The sequence below is a fragment of the Hyperolius riggenbachi genome, chromosome 7 (genome assembly GCF_040937935.1).
Source record: "Hyperolius riggenbachi isolate aHypRig1 chromosome 7, aHypRig1.pri, whole genome shotgun sequence".
Taxonomy (NCBI): Eukaryota; Metazoa; Chordata; class Amphibia; order Anura; family Hyperoliidae; genus Hyperolius; species Hyperolius riggenbachi.
Window position 1 is genome coordinate 25,359,577 of NC_090652.1, and position 19,773 is coordinate 25,379,349.

General features: G+C 43.7%; 1 protein-coding gene across 1 annotated transcript; it reads left to right on the forward strand.

Moving 5' to 3' along the window:
- The first annotated feature begins 38 nt into the window (after positions 1-38).
- LOC137525437 (indolethylamine N-methyltransferase-like) lies at positions 39-13,245 on the forward strand. Its single transcript, XM_068246520.1, has 3 exons — positions 39-222; positions 8,461-8,668; positions 10,383-13,245. Exons 1-3 carry the CDS (start codon positions 72-74, stop codon positions 10,804-10,806), a joined length of 783 nt encoding a protein of 260 aa, XP_068102621.1. The 5' UTR covers positions 39-71; the 3' UTR covers positions 10,807-13,245.
- The last annotated feature ends 6,528 nt before the right edge of the window (positions 13,246-19,773 follow it).

Sequence of the window (19,773 nt, forward strand, 5' to 3'; positions counted from 1 at the left end):
AAGGAAACACTGAAAGCAAATAAACAGGGTAGAGAGTGGAAGACCAAGGTGAGCAGCAAGATCCTAACAAGATGGATTGTGGACCAAAGAAATTCTACCACAAACATCCATTTGATTGCACAGCTTACGCTGAAACCTATTTCTCGGACAAGCCAGACATGGTGTTTGCAGATGATACCTTGAAATTCCCTATGATGAATTTTCATTATATCTTCAGCTCTGGTATGTACACAACTGCTAATCTTCAATGTACAAAAAATACAAATAAAACCGCTACACCCATTACTCATTTCAAACAAATCTGAAACGGCACTAAAAAAAAAGAGGTCCACTTACTACGGAGGGGGAAAGTCCTCTTGTTCCACTGCTGTCCCCCTGGTGAATTTATGTGCCTTCAGGACTCCACAGCAGACTCCTGAAGTACTTCCGTAGATGGGCCATACAGCACATGAGTCCAGACTTGCGCATGTGCAGTATGGATCGATCATCTTCAGAAGTATTCGGGGTTGCAAGTATTTCCAAAGGCTGCCTGAGGAGGACCCAAGACATATTCGGCCAAGCTGGTCAAAGAACTTTACCGGGGTCTGGGGACGGAACAACGCCAAGGTACGAGGATGGGGAAAGTTCAATGGGATCCAGAGCTTTCCTCTACATAGGTGATCAGTATGTAACTCACTTTTTTTGTGCCACTTCAGATTTACTTAAAAATATGTATATTTCTGAGCAATGCTTCCAGGGGCGTAACTAGGTCCCACCGTGCCACCCTGCAGAAATTTTGAGTGCCCGCCCCCCCCCCCCCCCCCCGGGGCCCGCTCGGGGACGTTTTGGGGGGCTGGAGGGGCCGCAGCATGAGGGGAAAGCCATGCTGCACTTCGGCGGGGAGGGGGGACGGTCCCCTCCCTCCCTCATCTCGGGCTCTCCCCTTTGCGCTCCCCTCTAGCATCAATATGATTGTGTGTGCAGCGGCAGGCAGCGGCAGATACATACCTTCCGTGCTCTCCAGCGTGGATGTTCCTCTCTCTCTAGCCTCTGACACGACTTCCTGTATAAACAGGAAGTTGCATCAGACACTAGAGGGAGAAACATCCATGCTGGAGCGCACGGAAGGTATGTTTCTGCCCGCAGCTGCACACACAATCGTATTGATGCTGGAGGGGAGCACGGAGGGGAAAGCCCGAGGTGAGGGGGTGGGGACCATCCCCCCTCCTTGCCAAAGTGCAGCATGGCTTTCCCCTGATGCTGCGACCCCTCCATCCCCCCAAAACAGCCCGAGCGGGCCCCCTCATGGGGGCAGGGGCTGCAGGCCCTATTGTTACGCCAGTGAATGCTTCAATGTTTTAACTTTATTGCCTGTATTAATGCATGTCCTGCTTTGTGAAACTCAGGGCTGGATTATTATGAGGATAGCTTATAAGGTATTCGTAACAATGTGTAACTAATGGATGTGGTTTGAAAGAACTGGTGCAGGCCCGCTGGACGTGACCTGGAGTGTCCTTTGGGTTTGTATAGTTAATATCCTAATTGCTTTTCTATAGGCCTCACTTTACCACAGGTTAAAAGGATGCTCGGAAAACGTCTGCTTTTTTATCTTCATTTGTGATAACTCTGCAGCCAACCATTCACAGCCAAGGAGTTTTTGGGTGCTGGAGGCCCAGTTAAAAGGGACTCTGCCATAGGTGATTAGTGGCTATTACAAGTAATTTGGGTGCCGCTATGCAAACTATGGCTACAAATGGGTGGGTGCTTTATGGTGGCATCCATATTATCAATGCTTAAGAATTGGTGGGGAGCTAAGGTTTAGGCAGAGGATGTCTGGGTTTAGGCATCGCTGTGGATCTTAGGGTTAGACATCAGTGGGGGGCTCTTAGATTTATGCATCGGCAGAGGAATCAGTTAGGATTGGACATGGAGGGTAACCCAAAGATAGCCGTGAGGCTAAGATACAGTATTGTTATTTTCTTTGATATTGCATATTTCTATATAGCACTGTTAAGCACTTTAGCACCTTATATTTACTCCTGACGAAGTCCCTAATTTTTATGCGGTGAAACATGCTGGGTTGTAATGGGGTGTTGTGTTAGTATTAGTGCAAATTTTGTCTGGCTAAAGGTGGCCACACACAATACAATAAAATGATCTAATTTTACGGCAACTCGATAAATATGATTGGATCTCTCGAAAAAAAATTTGAAAGCTTTTTTTCATTCGACTGAAAAATCCGATCGGATTTCCCATTTTTTTCCGATTTTTATCAATCCGGAAATGCTGGAAATTTTTCTTCAATTTTGCTAAAGATTGTATGGTGTGTGTTAGATTGTCAATTTATTAATATATACACCCTAGCAATTTTCTTAGAGTTTCCAATCATTTTTATCATAATTGGGAAAAAATTGAGCATAGGTGTGTGGTACATTGGTCATATTTTTTTAATTTAAAATCAATAAAATGTGGGTGGTAAGGGTGGGCTTACCCGCCCAACAAGAAACACAAGCACTGATTCAAGTGTAGTACAGATAACATTAAATTTAATTAGTACTCTCAGTAAAAAACAGTTTGCAATGCGTTTCACAGGTCCCAAGCCCACTTCCTCAGGCAAAAAAAATACAGGCAGGAGCAACAGTGTCCTTGTGTAGACGAGTGTAGCGCCTTTGCACTGTTGCTCCTGCCTGTAAGTGTTTTGCCTGATGAAGCGGACTTGGGACCCGTGAAACGCGTTGCAAACTGTTTTTTACTGGGAGTACTAATTACATTTAATGTTATCTGTACTACACTTGAATCAGTGCTTGTGTTTCTTGTTGGGCGGGTAAGCCCACCCTTACCACCCACCTTTTATTGATTTTAAATTGGTACTATTTTTATTCTATTGGTGCCTCTGTATACTATAGCACAATTTGATCCACCTGGTGGATGGGTGTTGCTAGCCCCTTTTTTTTTCCTTTTTACGGAGAGCGACTTTTTAACCTGAGCGAGGACAGGTCTAATCTCCTCGTCTGCGATTGAATTGGTTGCCCTATCTCGGCAACCCAGACTATTGTCCTTCCACCTATGCCAATTGTACAACAGTAATACACTATTGGGGTCTCTCGATTGTCTCTCTTTTTGTTACATAATTTTTGAATTGTTAAATTCAGTCAGAAAAATTGATTGCAATTCTTGAATTGAACAGATATTTTTAAAAAAATATATGGTATTTAGCCACCTTTAAGGTGGCCACGCATCATACAATTTTTAAATATCTGTTCAATTCAAGAATAGCAATCAATTTTTCTGACTGATTGTAACAATTCAAAAATATGATCAATGTACCACACACCTATGTTCAACTTTTACCCAATCATAATTAAAATAATTGAAAGCTCAGGAAAAAAAATGATTGGAACTGTACATCAAGTAATTGACAACCCATCACACACCATACAATTCTTGATAAAGTTGGTCTGAAATCGCCAACATGTCCAATCTCCAAAAATTTAGGAAAAAAAGGGAAATTTGAATCGATCGAAAACAAAGAACAGCTCTGATTTTTTGGGGACAATCGATTGAAATTATCGAATTGGTGAAAAATTGGATCTTTTAATTGTATGGTGTGTGGCCACCTTTACGCTTGGTTCACACATAAATCTGCGCATTTCCAGTCCTGTCCTGTCAGTTTTACCTGCCTGGACCAGAAATGTAAACCTTTCATATATGAACACAGGCACAGAAACACATACAAAACTAATACAAAACAGACAGGACAGGACTGGACCAGAAAGTACAGATATATGTGTGGAGACAGCCATAAAAATACATACAAATTGATACCAACTGTCAAATACTGACAGGACAGGACTGGACACCTTTTTATGTGTGACTCAAGCAAGAGGATAGGCCTGCAGTATATGTGAGCCAATATAGCTGTTTAACGGTATAGCAAATATACATTCCCTCTCCCAGAAATGTTAATATATATAATTCTGGGTTTGCAGGCAAATTAATTTTAATATAAATATAATAAAAGCTAAGTTTTAACACGTTTGGAAAAAAATATATTATTGTGTTGACTTACAACAGGTATTAGAAATCTTACAGAACTAACAGGTTCACCAGGGGCAAACCCAGGATTTTCAAGGGGTGGGGGGGGATTCCTGAAAGGTCTCCCTCAGCCACGCACAGTACTGTATAATAATATGGTAGGACATCATGCTGGGTACACACAATGCAATTTCCCATCCAAATGACAGGATCTGACAGTTATTTCCTAAATGTTCAATCTGCTCCCGATCAGCAACGGGATATATCAGGAGCAGTTTGGACAAGATAATAATGAGGACAGCCGACATTGCTAATGAAAGGGAAAGTGGCTGGATGGTGTGATGGTTAAGGGCTCTGCCTCTGACACGGGAGCCCAGGGTTCGAATCTCGGTTCTGCCTGTTCAGTAAGCCAGCACCTATTCAGTAGGAGACCTTAGGCAAGTCTCCCTAACACTGCTACTGCCTATAGAGCGCACCCTAGTGGCTGCTGCTCGGGTGCTTTGAGTCCGCCAGGAGAAAAGCGCAATATAAATGTTATTTGTCTTGTCTTATTTGTCTTGTCTTGTCTTGTGAAGCATTCACACAGCAGGGCACATGGCTGTACTCATACCTGGCTCTTAAGTTCTCCAAAGCTGCTGCATGCACTGCACACACGTTGCTGCTCCATGCTCTGTACATACACTGCTGCTCCATGCTCTGTACACACACTGCTGCTCCATGCTCTGTACACACACTGCTGCTCCATGCTGTGTACACACACTGCTGCTCCACACTCTGTACATATGCTGCTGCTCCATGCTCTTTACACAAGCTGCTGCTCCATGCTCTGTACACACACTGCTGCTCCATACTCTGTACATATGCTGCTGCTCCATGCACTGAACACACGCTGCTCCATGCTCTGTACACATGCTGCTGCTCCATGCTCTGTACACACACTGCTGCTCCATGCTGTGTACACACACTGCTGCTGCATGCTCTGCACACACGCTGCTGCTCCATGCACTGAACACACGCTGCTTCATGCTCTGCACACACGCTGCTCCATGCTCTGCACACACGCTGCTCCATGCTCTGCACACACACTGCTCCATGCTCTGTACACACGCTGCTCCATGCTCTGCACACACACTGCTCCATGCTCTGTACACACGCTGCTGCTTCATGCTCTGTACACACACTGCTGCTCCATGCTCTGTACACACACTGCTGCTCCATGCTGTGTACACACACTGCTGCTCCATACTCTGTACATATGCTGCTGCTCCATGCTCTTTACACAAGCTGCTGCTCCATGCTCTGTACACACACTGCTGCTCCATACTCTGTACATATGCTGCTGCTCCATGCACTGAACACACGCTGCTCCATGCTCTGTACACATGCTGCTGCTCCATGCTCTGTACACACACTGCTGCTCCATGCTGTGTACACACACTGCTGCTGCATGCTCTGTACACACGCTGCTGCTCCATGCTCTGTACACATGCTGCTGCTCCATGCTCTGCACACACACTGCTCCATGCTCTGTACACACGCTGCTGCTTCATGCTCTGTGCACACGCTGCTGCTCCATGCTCTGCACACACGCTGCTGCTCCATGCTCTGCACACACTCTGCTGCTCCATGCTCTGTACACACACTGCTGCTCCATGTTCTGTACACACACTGCTGCTCCATGTTCTGTACACACGCTGCTGCTCCATGCTCTGTACGCACGCTGCTGCTCCATGCTCTGTACACATGCTGCTGCTCCATGCTCTGTACACACGCTGCTGCTCCATGCTCTGTACACATGCTGCTGCTCCATGCTCTGTACACATGCTGCTGCTCCATGCTCTGTACACACGCTGCTGCTCCATGCTCTGTACACATGCTGCTGCTCCATGCTCTGTACACACTGCTGCTCCATGCTCTGTACACACACTGCTGCTCTATACTCTGTACACACGCAGCTGCTCCATGCTCTGTACACATGCTGCTGCTCCACGCTGTGTACACACGCTACTGCTCTATACTCTGTACACACACAGCTGCTCCATGCTCTGTACACACGCTGCTGCTCCACGCTCTGTACACACGCTGCTCCATGCTCTGTACACACGCTGCTTCTTCATGCTCTGTGCACACGCTGCTGCTCCATGCTCTGCACACACGCTGCTGCTCCATGCTCTGCACACACTCTGCTGCTCCATGCTCTGTACACACACTGCTGCTCCATGTTCTGTACACACACTGCTGCTCCATGTTCTGTACACACACTGCTGCTCCATGCTCTGTACACACGCTGCTGCTCCATGCTCTGTACACATGCTGCTGCTCCATGCTCTGTACACATGCTGCTGCTCCATGCTCTGTACACATGCTGCTGCTCCATGCTCTGTACACATGCTGCTGCTCCATGCTCTGTACACACTGCTGCTCCATGCTCTGTACACACACTGCTGCTCTATACTCTGTACACACGCAGCTGCTCCATGCTCTGTACACACGCTGCTGCTCCACGCTGTGTACACACGCTACTGCTCTATACTCTGTACACACGCAGCTGCTCCATGCTCTGTACACACGCTGCTGCTCCACGCTCTGTACACACGCTGCTGCTCCACGCTCTGTACACACGCTGCTGCTTCATGTTCTGTACACACGCTGCTGCTCCATGCTCTGTACACACTCTGCTGCTCCATGCTCTGTACACACGTTGCTGCTCCATGCTCTGTACACACGTTGCTGCTCCATGCTCTGTACACACGCTGCTGCCCCAGGCTATGTACACATGCTGCTGCTCCATGCTCTGTACACACGCTGCTGCTCCATGCTCTGTACACACGCTGCTGCTCCATGCTCTGTACATATGCTGCTGCTCCATGCTCTGTACATACACTGCTGCTCCATGCTCTGTACACACGCTGCTGCTCTATCCAAAGTCAAGTGTAGCAGGGAAAGAAGGGGGGCGGTGCTGTGAGCTGCATAATGCCTGCAGATATTTTGGTTTCTCAACTTGTGCCTGTCCCAGACACAGCAACAGCCCTGGTCTGAGTGGGGATTCTGGGCAGCTGTAATCCCCCCTTTATTTGCCTATGTTCACCACCTCCTCATGGGGAATTTTTTTTGTTTTTGTTTTTTTTGGTTTTTTTTACAAAAGTTATCCAGGAAGGGATTTATACAAAAATTCCTGCTGCCTGAAGAGATCCTCGATAACGGCAGAGAGCCAAAACCAGTTGGAGCAACTAGAGAGTGTGCATCTCCAGGTTTATCTGACTTTAACTGGCACCAAACAGAGCACTAAGGTGGTTGTATTTCCTGTAATACAGGATCCATAACGTGAGTTTTTGTATTAACTTGCTTATGGCATTTGTATTAATAAAATGTGCTTTAAGTTTTGGATACTAACCAGTGCCCCACTCATATTTATTTGTGGTACCACTATCTGTGTTGGAGCACTGGGTGTCTGCAGGTTTAACCATTTGATGACTGTCTAAAGTTTACGGCATTGAGCACTGTCTACCTAATAGTGCCCATACATAGCACAATTTTTTCAATTAGATAATTTTGTTTGATTATTTCATTAGATCAACTATAAATATTTTTCCAACATGTCCAATCAGATTTTTATTAAAAAAAAATAAATAAATAAATATATATATATATACATATATATATATATATATATATATATATGAATAATCGTTCTTTTAAACTTTCATTTAATTTGCACAAATAAACAGTAAAATCAAACCTTTTTATTGTACCATGTATGGGCACCATAAGGAAGATTGAACCATCTGCTGTTCTATTGAGGAATAGAGGTCCTTGGCTGCTATAGTGACATTATTTGAGCTTGTGTTAAATCTTTATTTTTGGACTGATCAACTGCTATTCAGTAAGTGGTTTTGAAATAAAGAAAACCCTGAGAATCCCCCATAAGGAGATGGGCTAATCCAAAACCTGTCAGTTCTGTCAGATTTCTTCTACCTACTGTAAGTGACAGCAACATAGGAGAAAAGTAATGTATGGCTCATTTTACTCTGAAGGGAATGTACTTCTTAGTGGTGTGTTTACATGTATTTTAAATTTTACAATTTTTCATGATAGTGGTATAGTGGTAATAACACTTAGAAGAAGGCACTGTTGCAAAACTGCTAAAAATAAAACAGGATTTTCTTTTAGAAGAGGTCTTTAAAAAAATCTTTAGATAAACTTTTAAATTCTTGATATTAAGCAGTGACAATATTGACAAGAGTAGAAACAGTGGAAATGAAGGAACTGCAATGGGTTTAGTAGTTGCCCTGTTTACCCCAACTGGGTGCTACCTGAGACTGAGCATTGCTTTAAACAAAATGCTGTTATTGCTTAAAACCTGTGTGACCACAAAGTAGATGCATTCATATTAATTTAACCGCTTCATGGTATAATTAATATGGGATTTTTTTAAAAAACCTGCAGGTTTTGTAAAGGGAGATGTTTTGATTGATGTCAGCGTTGGTTCCCTCATTCATCATCTCTATTCAGCCTGTGATATCTTCAAGGACATCATTATCCTGAAGCTCAATGAGAGATGTAACATGGAGACAAGCAAATGGAAGGACGCTCGTACTGGAGCTATGGAGTGGAAGCACACATCAGCCCATGCTGCCAAGCTAGAAGGAAAGAGGTGAGATGCTTTGTAAGTACAATTTAAAGTGTACCATAGATGAATTAATAAAAAAAATCATACGTACTTGGAGCTTCCTCCAGCCTCCTCCGGCCTGATCATTCTCTCAGTGCCTCCTCGATCTTCCGATCAGGATCCCGGCCAGTGGCAGCATGTGCAGTGCAGCTGTAGGCGCTCCCCTGTCCAACTCATGTGGCCAGGAGAGTGCTGCGCAGGCACAGAGAGCTCCTGGTGATGGGCGGGGCATGAATGCGTGGCTAGGCCATGCATGTGCAGTAAGCCCCAATTGCTGAAGATACCGGGACTGGAGCCCTTATGGAAAATCCAGGTGGCGGAGGATGGTGCTGAGGGACGGAACAGGCTGGAGGAGGCTGGAGGAAGTCCCAGGTATGTATGATTTTTTTTTTTTTTTTAATAAATTCATCTTTGGTACACTTTAAGAAGGAATGAAAGGGTATTAGGAGTTATTCTGCAGAGGCTTTCCACGACATCCTCCAGTCCTCCACCACTGCCTGGGACCCTCCTACCACATTGCGACTTTTCTCCTCTTCATTCATGAATGGGGCTGCACTGCACCTGTGTGAGCACAGCCATGCCTGCGCAATAGCATAGAGCCGCTCATGCTTACTGTGCAGGCAGAAATAACCGAGCATGATTGTATCTGCTCGACAGCACAGGTGCAAAAGGACATGTGCCTGCGCAGTAGAGTGCATCGATCAGGTTCGGCTATTTCTGACTTAACCCGAATGAAGAGCGGCTAGTGCACCTGCGCAGGATCATGGTAGGTACATATTTACCTCGCTGTGATTCAAGGGGTCCCAGCAAAGCAACGGAGGAACGGAGGAGGATGGGGGAAGCCTAATTAGGACCCAGAGGCTTCCCCCTCCTGAGGTAAGTACCCCCCAGGTGCCCTTTTTTTCTTAAAGATGTTCTTTTAAAAGTAACTGTTAAGCATTAAATACAAAATTAATTTTGTAGTGCAGGCTGTTACAATAGTCAAGAGGATGCTAACCAAGCAAATCCTAAGAATAACACAGACGCAAAAGAGAAGTCACATGCTATGCTGTATCAGCCTGATTGGCTGAAGCCTCTGTCACTCACCTCTCTGTGCTGTGATTGGCCACCTGTTCTCCCCTTCTCTATGTTTCAGCCGTGGTAGTGCGCAGGGAAGGGGGCCAGAGGCTGTCTCATGTCACTGTCCTCTGCCTCCCTCCTCCAGAGGCATGTGGGCTCCCTCTCTGATGCATCTGCTGCCCGCCGCCCGCAGAATTCTCCCTCTTTCCCGTTCTGAATATTGGGGAAGGATAAAGGAGCTGCACACTGACTCCCTGAATAATGGTTCCAGGCGCTGCAGTTCCCTTCTGTACTCTCTCTGCACTGCCTCCGGTGGTAGTTTAGAGAATAGATGGGAATGCCAGCACTTGGATACATTATTAGGTGAGTCTGTGGCTGCTGCCTTTATCCTCCCTGCTGTGCTCTGAATCAGTGAGGGGAGGAGGGGGATTCGGGGGGGGGGGATTCTTAAAGAAGGCACAAGATGGCCCCTGCCAGGAAAATAATATAAAATTGAAAATTAAAAGAAACCAAAATGTGGACAGTGCATTACATCTGATATGTAAGTAGAGCAAACATTTATCTACTTACATATGTATTTTGTGTGGGGGGAATATGATGGCTAACAGTTGTTCTTTAAGGTTTTATTTTTTCCCCTCAGAGCACAAACTAAAGACAAGGATGAGCAACTAAAGACAGCCATCAGCCACGTCATATCATGTGACTTTGAACATGAAAACATAACTTATCCTGTTGTGCCTCCACTTGCCGACTGCGTCACCAGTCTATGGCTAATCGATGTCATCAGTAAAGATAAAGATGATTATGTGAAGAACCTGGAGAAGATCTCAAAGCTGCTGAGACCAGGAGGTCACCTGATACTACTTGTATCATTGGATATAACTTTCTTTACAGCTGGAGAACACAGGTTTCACATTGTTCAGTTTGATGAAAGCTTTGTAAAAAATGCCCTCTACAAGATGGGATTTGTTATTGATTATTGTGCAGTGCAGAAGAGGAGAAATGAGAGCAAACTTATTGATTATAAAGCTGTTATGTTTATCACAGCTTGCAAGACCAAGTAGGTCAAGATAGCTGCAACTAGGGATGATCGGAAACAGCAAATTCCGTTTCGCCGGAATTCGTGGATTCCGTCAGAGCTAAATTCTGTCGCTATGAAAATTCCGCTGGATTTTTACGAAATTCTGCGGAATTTCAGATTCCAATGGAAAAATTTAAATAATCACAAAAGCAACCTTGTTTATTCTATATGGTAGCCCATAGACCCTATTAACTGTTCCCTTAGTCCTTTTTCTTCTTCCTCCCTTCCTCCCAGAGGGAGGAGGGTCTCGTCTTCCAGGGAATTGTAGTATTTCAAAAAACAGCTTACATACCTTGGCCGGGAATTGAACCCAGGTCTGAGTGTGTGGTAGGTAGCTCTCTTCACCACTATACCACCACCAACACTACATGCTGAAGCCAGCCTAGCATGTACCATTATGATATATCGAAGAGAAAAATGAGCTTGCTTAAGGATGTGTAGCATGTCAAAAGCCAACTTACATTGGCCAGGAATAGAACCCAGGCCTACTGCTCTGTAGGTTGCTATCCTAACCATTATACCACCAACACAACACACTACAATGCTACATGCTGAAGCCAGCCTAGCATGTACCATTGTGATATATCCAAGAGAAAAATGAGCTTGCTTAGGGAATTGTAGGATTTAAAAAGCCAGCTTACATACATTGGCTGGGAATCGAACCCAGGTCTAGTGCTCGGTAGGCTGCTATCCTAAGTCGGAGGGACATCCATACTATCCCAGGTATACAGTCTCATTGAATTTTATATAGTAAATAAAAAGAAAACTGTTCCAGGCATTTTCCATCTTTACTGTCTCTCGCTTAAAGGACACATCCAGGATGATAAAAAAAAGACAAAATCCACTTTCCTGGGGCTTCCTTCAGCCCTTGGCAGCCATCCTGTGCCCTCGCCTCAGCTCCGGTGGCTTCCAGTGTCCTCCGTTGCAGAAGCCGACCTCGCCAGGAGGATAGCGTGGGGACTCTAATAAACAAAAACTAAAATTACACATACGTATGTTAAAATAAATTTTAAAAAAATCCCCATTCATTTTAACTTTTTATTTCTCCCCTTCACTATATTTGCCAAAATAAAACATGTGTTAAAAAAATAGTGACCGCATTAAAAAAAGTAATAAATAGTTATAAGGGTATTTCACTACTATAAATAGTTATAAGGGTATATCACTACTATTTTTGCAAATTAGGGTTTTGCAATCATTGATATGGTAGAAAGACTGAAAAAATGTGCATTTCTTTCAAAAAAAATATTGTCACCATACATTGTACTAGGGACATAATTTAAATGTTATAATAACTGGGAAAAATGGGAAAACACAACTCATGGGTTTTATCTATTGTAGCACATTTTATTTAAAACTATAGTGGCTGAAAACTGAGAAATAATTATTTTTTATTCATTTTCTTATTTTTATTCCCTTTAAAATGCAAATAGAGTAAAGTAATTCTTAGCAAAAAGTACCACCCAATGAAAGCCTAATTTGTGGCAACACCCACCCCCCCCCTCCCCCATATATAGATCATTTTGGTGGGATAAGTAGCTATAAAGTTATTGGTGAATGAATGGGAGAAGCATGAAATGTGATGGCTTTTAAGTTGAAATAACCTGTGGTGAGGAAGTGATTAAATTTAACCAGTGTCAAGCTGTGAGTCTCAGCCCTGTGTTTTGCATTGTCCTTCCCTCGCAAAGCACCTCCCTATGGGCAACTGTCACTGTCTCTAGTCATATGATATATTTTATAACTTAGTCCTGCTCTGTAAAAAGTTGGGCACAGGTTTTATGAAAAGATTTTACACAGTAGTTTGTATTTTGCTGTTGACATGCATTTTACAAACCTGTTCTTAGACCCAGTGCTTTCATTTTGAATGGAATCTTTTGGAACATTGTAAACCCAAAATTGTTTCTGCTTTTGCCATGATTTTCTTTATATTGTATGGTTACCTTGCTTTTGAAATACTTTGCTAATTTTGTTGGATTAAAGTGGTCTATGACCAAATACAACAAAAAAAGTGATTCATACGTAAATGAAAGGTTTATTCAAAGGCAAGTTAAATGTTTTTAAATAAAAATTAAATGCTATTTAAATCCAAATGAATTGCCATTAAGAGTACCCATGTCCACCAGTGCTTGCATTGGTTATTTAATAAAGCTTATGTAAAGGAAAGACCACTCGAGTTTTCTCATGATTACAGGTAGTCCCCGACTTACGAACACCTGACTTATTAACGACCCGCCGATATGAACGGCATGGATTCTGTGTTTCCATGGGAACAAGTAAAAAATGTTTTTCAAATTGGACTTGTAGTTTTTGAGAAAATCGATTTTTTTAAAATTCAAAGAAAAAAATGGCTTTTAAACTTGTATAAGCAGGTACAGAGGGCAGTGGTGACACAGAGGGGGACACTGGAGGCACAGAGGAGGTACAGGGGACAGAGATGGCACGGAGGGGGACACTGGAGGCACAGGGGGGCACAGAAGAGATACAGAGGGCAGAGGTGACACGGAGGGGGACACTGGAGGCACAGGGGGCAAAGAGGAGGTACAGGGGACAGAGATGGCACGGAGGGGGACACTGGAGGCACAGGGGGGCACAGAAGAGATACAGAGGGCAGAGGTGACACAGAGGAGGACACTGGAGGCACAGGGGGGCACAGAGGAGGTACAAAGGACAGAGATGGCACAGTGTTCTGACTTAAGAACAGATTCAGGTTAAGAACGAACCTACAGTCCCTATCTTGTTCGTTAACCGGGGACTACCTTTACTTTGGCAATCCAGTTAAGTGTGGTGATGTTTATTTGTTAAAATGTGACTATACATGAATGGCTCTTTACAAGTACACAACATTTCCCTGTTCATTTCCTTTATTAAATCAGTCCAACACAAAGAATCCACAGCACCACGTCAATGATGTGTAGCTCTTTATGTCAGGCTTGTCTGGTCAATAACCACGGTACAGACTGTATGCCCATATGACTGACCCAGAGCCCAGCCTGCATACCCAGCAACAAGCCAAAGCTAATGCTATCATGGACGATGACTGGGGGTGCTCACCAGGTTTAAATACTAGAATCAACCAATCAACACACAGCGGAATTGAACAACAAACTAATAACCGTTCAGCATGTCAACTGATCAGCTGACACGCAAGCACACACATGGTTACTGTTTACATTGGCGGAACACGTACTGAGAGCGCATCCTCCGCCTGTCCAATGGGAGCTGAGCAGCCTCCTGTGCACCCGTGACGTCAATGGTCCACTGAGACCCGGAAATCCGTGCAACAGCCCGAGTCTCTGCATTACGCCGCTGTGATCTTACGCTTTTATTGCTAAAATAACAAAGATAGCCATAACAGCGACAGGCGCTGTTTCAGCCAAGATCCTTCCTCAAGCTGTGTGAAGGACGAAACAGTGTCTGTCACTGTTATGGCTATGTCTTTGTTATTTTAACAATACAGTAAAAGAGCTATACATCATTGATGTGGTGCTGTGGATTCTTCGTGTTGGACTTTGTTTGACTCATTAAGGGCTATTGGGTCTATACACTTAAGCACACATCTGTCCCCATTTGGGTGCTTGTCCACCTGGTGTCTTTATTAAATCAGTGCCTAAATGTGTAGGGTGTCATCAACTTAAAATACATAAGTATAAAAAAGCACATCAGTGAATATACAAATGTATTAAATAATGCTTGTCTGTAATAGGACTGCACAGTATGCTTCTAGATTAAAGATTGTATGTTAAGGTGGCACTGGCCATACACTATGTATTTATTTATTTAAGGGGAGGGGGTTAACTAGAGAAATCTGATTGTTTTTTCTGCTTAATTGAATAATGTGAGATATTGAACCAAAAAAAAACCAAAAAAAAAACATTATGATTGAAGATTCATTTTTTTTATCCGATTTTTTTGTTTCGAACACGTTCACTCAGCTTTTTCTAGAAAAAAAAATGATTTTTTTTCTAAATGGGGGAAAAACACATTTTTAATTTTTTATAAAATGTATCGCTTTTATTGAAAAAATGGAAAATCTATCAATTTTATGGCATTGCGTATGGCCACCTTTGTACTAACATAGTGGACATTGCTGAAACTTTAGTAAACTAACAACAGTTCTGAGAGTTTGGGCTCATGCAGGTCAGTGATTCATGAGAATCATTTTGTTTAACAAACTTAGAGTGTTCTAAATTTTTTTAAAAAGAGACTCTTGCTGCAGATACGGCATGCACCTGCCATCACAATTTACTTATTTATTTCAGTATTTATATAGCGCTGACATATTACGCAGCGCTGTGCAGAGTATATTGTCTTGTCATTAATTGTCCCTCAGAGGGGCTCACAATCTAGTCCCTACCATAGTCTTATGTCTATGTATGCATCGTGTAGTGCATGTTTCATAGTCTAGGGCCAATTTAGCGGGAAGCCAATTCACTTATCTGTATGTTGTTGGGATGTGTGAGGAAACCAGAGTGCCAGGAGGAAACCCATACAGACACGGGAGAGAACATCCAATTCCTTGCAGATGTTGACCTGGCTGGCATTCGAACCGGGGGACCCAGCGCTGCAAGCGAGAGAGAGAACTAACCAGTATGCCACCCTGCTGCCCACCACATGGCCACACATTTATATAGCTGCCATCAAGACTGACTATAATATAATCTAACCTTGATGAGAGTAACAAGCCATAAGCACATAATGCATAAAGGTGCCAATACATCTATGCACTGATCGACCAAGATAAAAATTGCTCTCTGATTGAATCTGATCGCAGAGAGATCTGTTGCCTGTCCGAATCTTTCAGGCCGATTCCCGATAGATTTCAGCATGAAATCTATCAGGAGTACGCCTAGTGACGCTGCTTCCAGTGCCTGCTTGGCTGCTCCCCAAGTATTAAATGTGTCTAACATCCCCCAATTGTATCCCAATTTTAAATTCTCTCCTGTCTCTCTGGCCTCCTCCCTGTGTCAGTCTTTACATTGAAGGACATTGTGTGGTGGTGCTGGTACCACGTGGTGCACTTGTAATATTACACACATGCACCTGGTGCCACACACGGGTGATGGCGAAAGAGGCAGCAGGACAGGAGAGATTTTATACTGCACGGGCCCCGGGGGGACACTTACAATTAGGGGGGGCCAGGCAGACGGCATCTGTCACATTTGTTGGTAATTGTAATATCGAGCCCTGCTACCACTGCACACCCCATTGAGCACTTGTGACCAAGATCTTACCATCATGTCTGATCACTGCATTTAACCAATTTTGTCCTGAAATCATCGACCAGGGTTTGCTTGTTGCAGCAATGATTTTCGTCGGATTCTACAGTATAAAATTATCAAATCGGATGGTTGATCGGGCTGCAAAATCGTAAGATGCTCGGCCACCGTAACTCTTTCCTAACATACACTCCAACCATCCACAGAAAGGGGGTCTAGGAATGGTAACCTATTCTGAAAAATAATAAAAGAAAAAGCTCTAATTGTTTCTTATTAAGTCCGTGGGTGTTCTCTTTTCTTTCCCCTTCATAATAGCTAGGAAGCAATATTCCTAAATTCTACTAACATATTACTAGTATAATATGTTAGTAAATACAATGTGATCTATCAAAAATTCTGTTTCCTCAATCATCAAATTCTCTGTCGTTACTTCAACATTTGTATATCCAATCATTAAATGATGCTTCTTGAATATATCAAAGATATTGAAATCAACCCAGGTCTTATGTTGTGCTGGTAAAGATACAATAACATAACTATGCAAATATAAAAAGTACAACATTCCTATGTGATGTTCACTCGCTGTTCTGTATGTATATAGATATTATGTCCAGCATCTTGCTTAATGCTGGTGTGTTATCATTGCATTTCACATTTGGGACTTATTCTGTTTTCATATTTGTAAAAGTAGGCTCAATATGCTATTGTGACTCTTCCAACAGGACACTGGACCACATACATACTGTATGTATGCGGCGCTGGTGAGTTGGGCACAAGGTGAGCCGTCCCACTAGTGTGGGACCACTTCTGAGGATACTGGCGTGGGATTATCGCAAGGTAAGTATCCCTGGTTAATTTAGAACAATGAAGGACTTTTTTCGTCATCGTGTTTTCGTCTCTTTTGTAACCATTTATGGAGATGGTAAGGGGTACTATGTACCCCTAAACTCATGTCTCCTGGGGATGGGGTGGTCCTCTGGGGATACGCTTTTTAAATGATTCCCTGGATGCCACCATGAACCCCCTCAGGATGTCGGTGGCCCCCACCTCTTCCTGGGGCACCAGAGGTGGGGAATAGCCCCTTGTCCATGGATTGGACAAGGGTTCTTTGGGAGAGAGGGAGGCTTTGCCACTCCTCTCCTCCAGAGCCCCCCCCATACCATGGACAATGCGGGCTGGTATAGCTCAGGGTGCGAAGCCCCACGTGGCCGGGACTCTGCATTCTGGCTATCCCAGCCTGCATGGGGGACTATGGGCCAAGGAGGTTCAGGAGGGGGGGACCCCACGCTGTCTGTTTTTAGGAAATGTGTACACTATGTATACAGAACTCAGAATGCAGTACCATGTACTGCAGTCATTTTACACAGTTTAAATACCATTTTTTTTTCTATGAAACTTTGAATTTGATTTTCTCAAAAACTATAAGGTCTTTTCATAATTTTTTTTTACCATTTTATTCTCATCTGCTTAACAAGCTTGGAAAATTTGGTGATGAAAACATGCATGGGGGCTTTACGATTAAGCGCATAATTTGTCGCCATTCAGTTCAACAGAAAATGTAACACGAAAATCAGAACACAAAATTCAGTATTTGCCTGCGGAACACTGAATTTTGACGAAATCGGAAATCAGCTGTTATTATTATTATTATTTATTGAATTTATAAAGCGCCAACATATTACGCAGCGCTGGACAATAAATATATACAATGATACAAGGATGACAGACATAACAAGGTTATACAACATAGAACAAAAGTTATACATGCAAATTGCACAAAATACATGATCATGCAATATGGGCTGGTTGGCCCAGTAATACAAGTACAGGCTGTCATAGGACAGGAGCACATGATCCTGTAGATTACACTAGGGAAGGGAGGACCCTGCCAGAGGCTTACAATCTAAATGGTGGGGTGGGAACACCAGGTGGGGCTGTTAAATATTCAGTAGTGAGTTACTGTGTGGTAGGAGGTGGGTAGGCCATCATAAAGAGGTGGGTTTTGAAGGCTTGCTTGAATGAGTTGAAAGAGGGAGCAAGATGGGTGGTGGAAGGGCGTTCCAGAGGGTGGGGGCAGTTCTTGAGAAATCCTGCAGGTGGGCATGGGAGTGTGAAATGCATGGGGTGGTGAGGCGAAGGTCGTTGGAGGATCGGAGGGGGCGACCTGGTGTATACCTGTGAACAAGCTCCGAGATGTAGGTAGGGCAGGTTTTGTGCACAGATTTATACGCCGGGCATAGAATCTTGAAAGTTATCCTGAAACTGATAGGGAGCCAGTGCAGGGATTCACAAAGGGGAGATGTGGATGCAGAGTGGTGCGAAGAATGGATGAGTCTTGTAGCCGCGTTCATCACTGATTGCAGGGCGCAGTGCGTTTCAAGGGGAGGCCAGAAAGGAGGGAGTTACAGTAATCAAGGCGGGAGATGATGAGGGCATGGATGAGCAGTTTGGTCATGTCCGAAGTTAAGAAGGGGCGGATCTTGGAGATATTACGGAGGTGGAAATTGCAGGCTCTGGTGATATTTTTGATGTGTGGGATGAAGGAGAATTCAGAGTCCAAGGTGACACCCAGACAGCGGGCCTGGGAGGTAGGGTGAATGGTTGTGTTATCGATTATCAGGTGGAAATCTGGGATGGGTGCAGCAGCATGGGGTGGAAAGATCAGGAGCTCAGTTTTGTCTAGGTTAAGCTTCAGGAACCTAGCAGACATCCAGGAGGAAATTGCTGAGAGACACGTGGAGACCTTGTGTATGATGGTGGATGAGAGATCGGGGGTATGGAGGTAAATGTGCGTGTCATCAGCATAGAGGTGATATTTGAAGCCCAGGGAGGAGATAAGCTTGCCAATTGAGGAAGTGTATATGGAGAAAAGAAGGGGGCCCAGAACAGAGCCCTGGGGGACCCCAACTGCGAGGGGGGCAGCGGTTGAGGAGGAGCCATTGAAGGAAGTTGTGAAGGAGCGATTGGATAGGTAGGAGGAGATCCAGGTCAAGGCAAGACCATGGATGCCCATGGACTGTAGTGATTGGAGGAGGAGGGGGTGGTCAACAGTGTCAAATGCTGCAGAGAGATCAAGGAGGAGCAGGATGGAATAACTGCCTTTGGCCCTGGCAAGGGTAAGGTCGTTGACCACCTTGGTGAGGGCTGTTTCAGTTGAGTGTGCAGGTCGGAATCCAGACTGTAGGGGGTCAAGTAGGGTGTTGGTGTTGATGAGCTGTTCCGATCAACCCTGATGATCAATACTAGGCTGTCACCTGAAATTTAAAAAACCCCTTTTAACGGTTCATTGATTACATATTGCAAATACTCTGTCCTTTTAAGAATAGGATGAAAGAAATGTAAGAATGAATTGGCCATATCTCCTAATCAGCTAGTCATTTCTGCAAAGATGTTCAGCCGTGGTATTCAGGACATGTCCGTACTCAGTCTGCTGCCTTATTTGAAATGTTTTGCTGCAGAAAAAACCTGTATTTCATGACACATACTTACTCTCTGATTTTTTTTATTATTTTATTATACAATATGCCAACACAAATTGTATATTTTTATTATTTCTTTTATGTACAAATGTAAAAAAAAATCAATGCATTCATTCTCACAGAAAAATTATAAAAAATTGGAAAACTAGCAAAGTACAAAACAATTACTGTACTTATAAAATTAAAAAGTCAAATGTGGTACAGAATTATATGTTTCAGTGTCCGAAATACATTTAGAACTGATAAACGATTTCT

What these genes read in the sequence shown, in the direction of transcription:
- LOC137525437 (XM_068246520.1), top strand. Translation starts at nt 72, where the DNA reads ATGGATTGTGGACCAAAGAAATTCTACCACAAACATCCATTTGATTGC. An exon ending in TCATTATATCTTCAGCTCTG is followed by an intron (nt 223 to 8,460) that starts GTATGTACACAA and finishes AAAAACCTGCAG; the next exon opens with GTTTTGTAAAGGGAGATGTT. An exon ending in GCCAAGCTAGAAGGAAAGAG is followed by an intron (nt 8,669 to 10,382) that starts GTGAGATGCTTT and finishes TTTTCCCCTCAG; the next exon opens with AGCACAAACTAAAGACAAGG.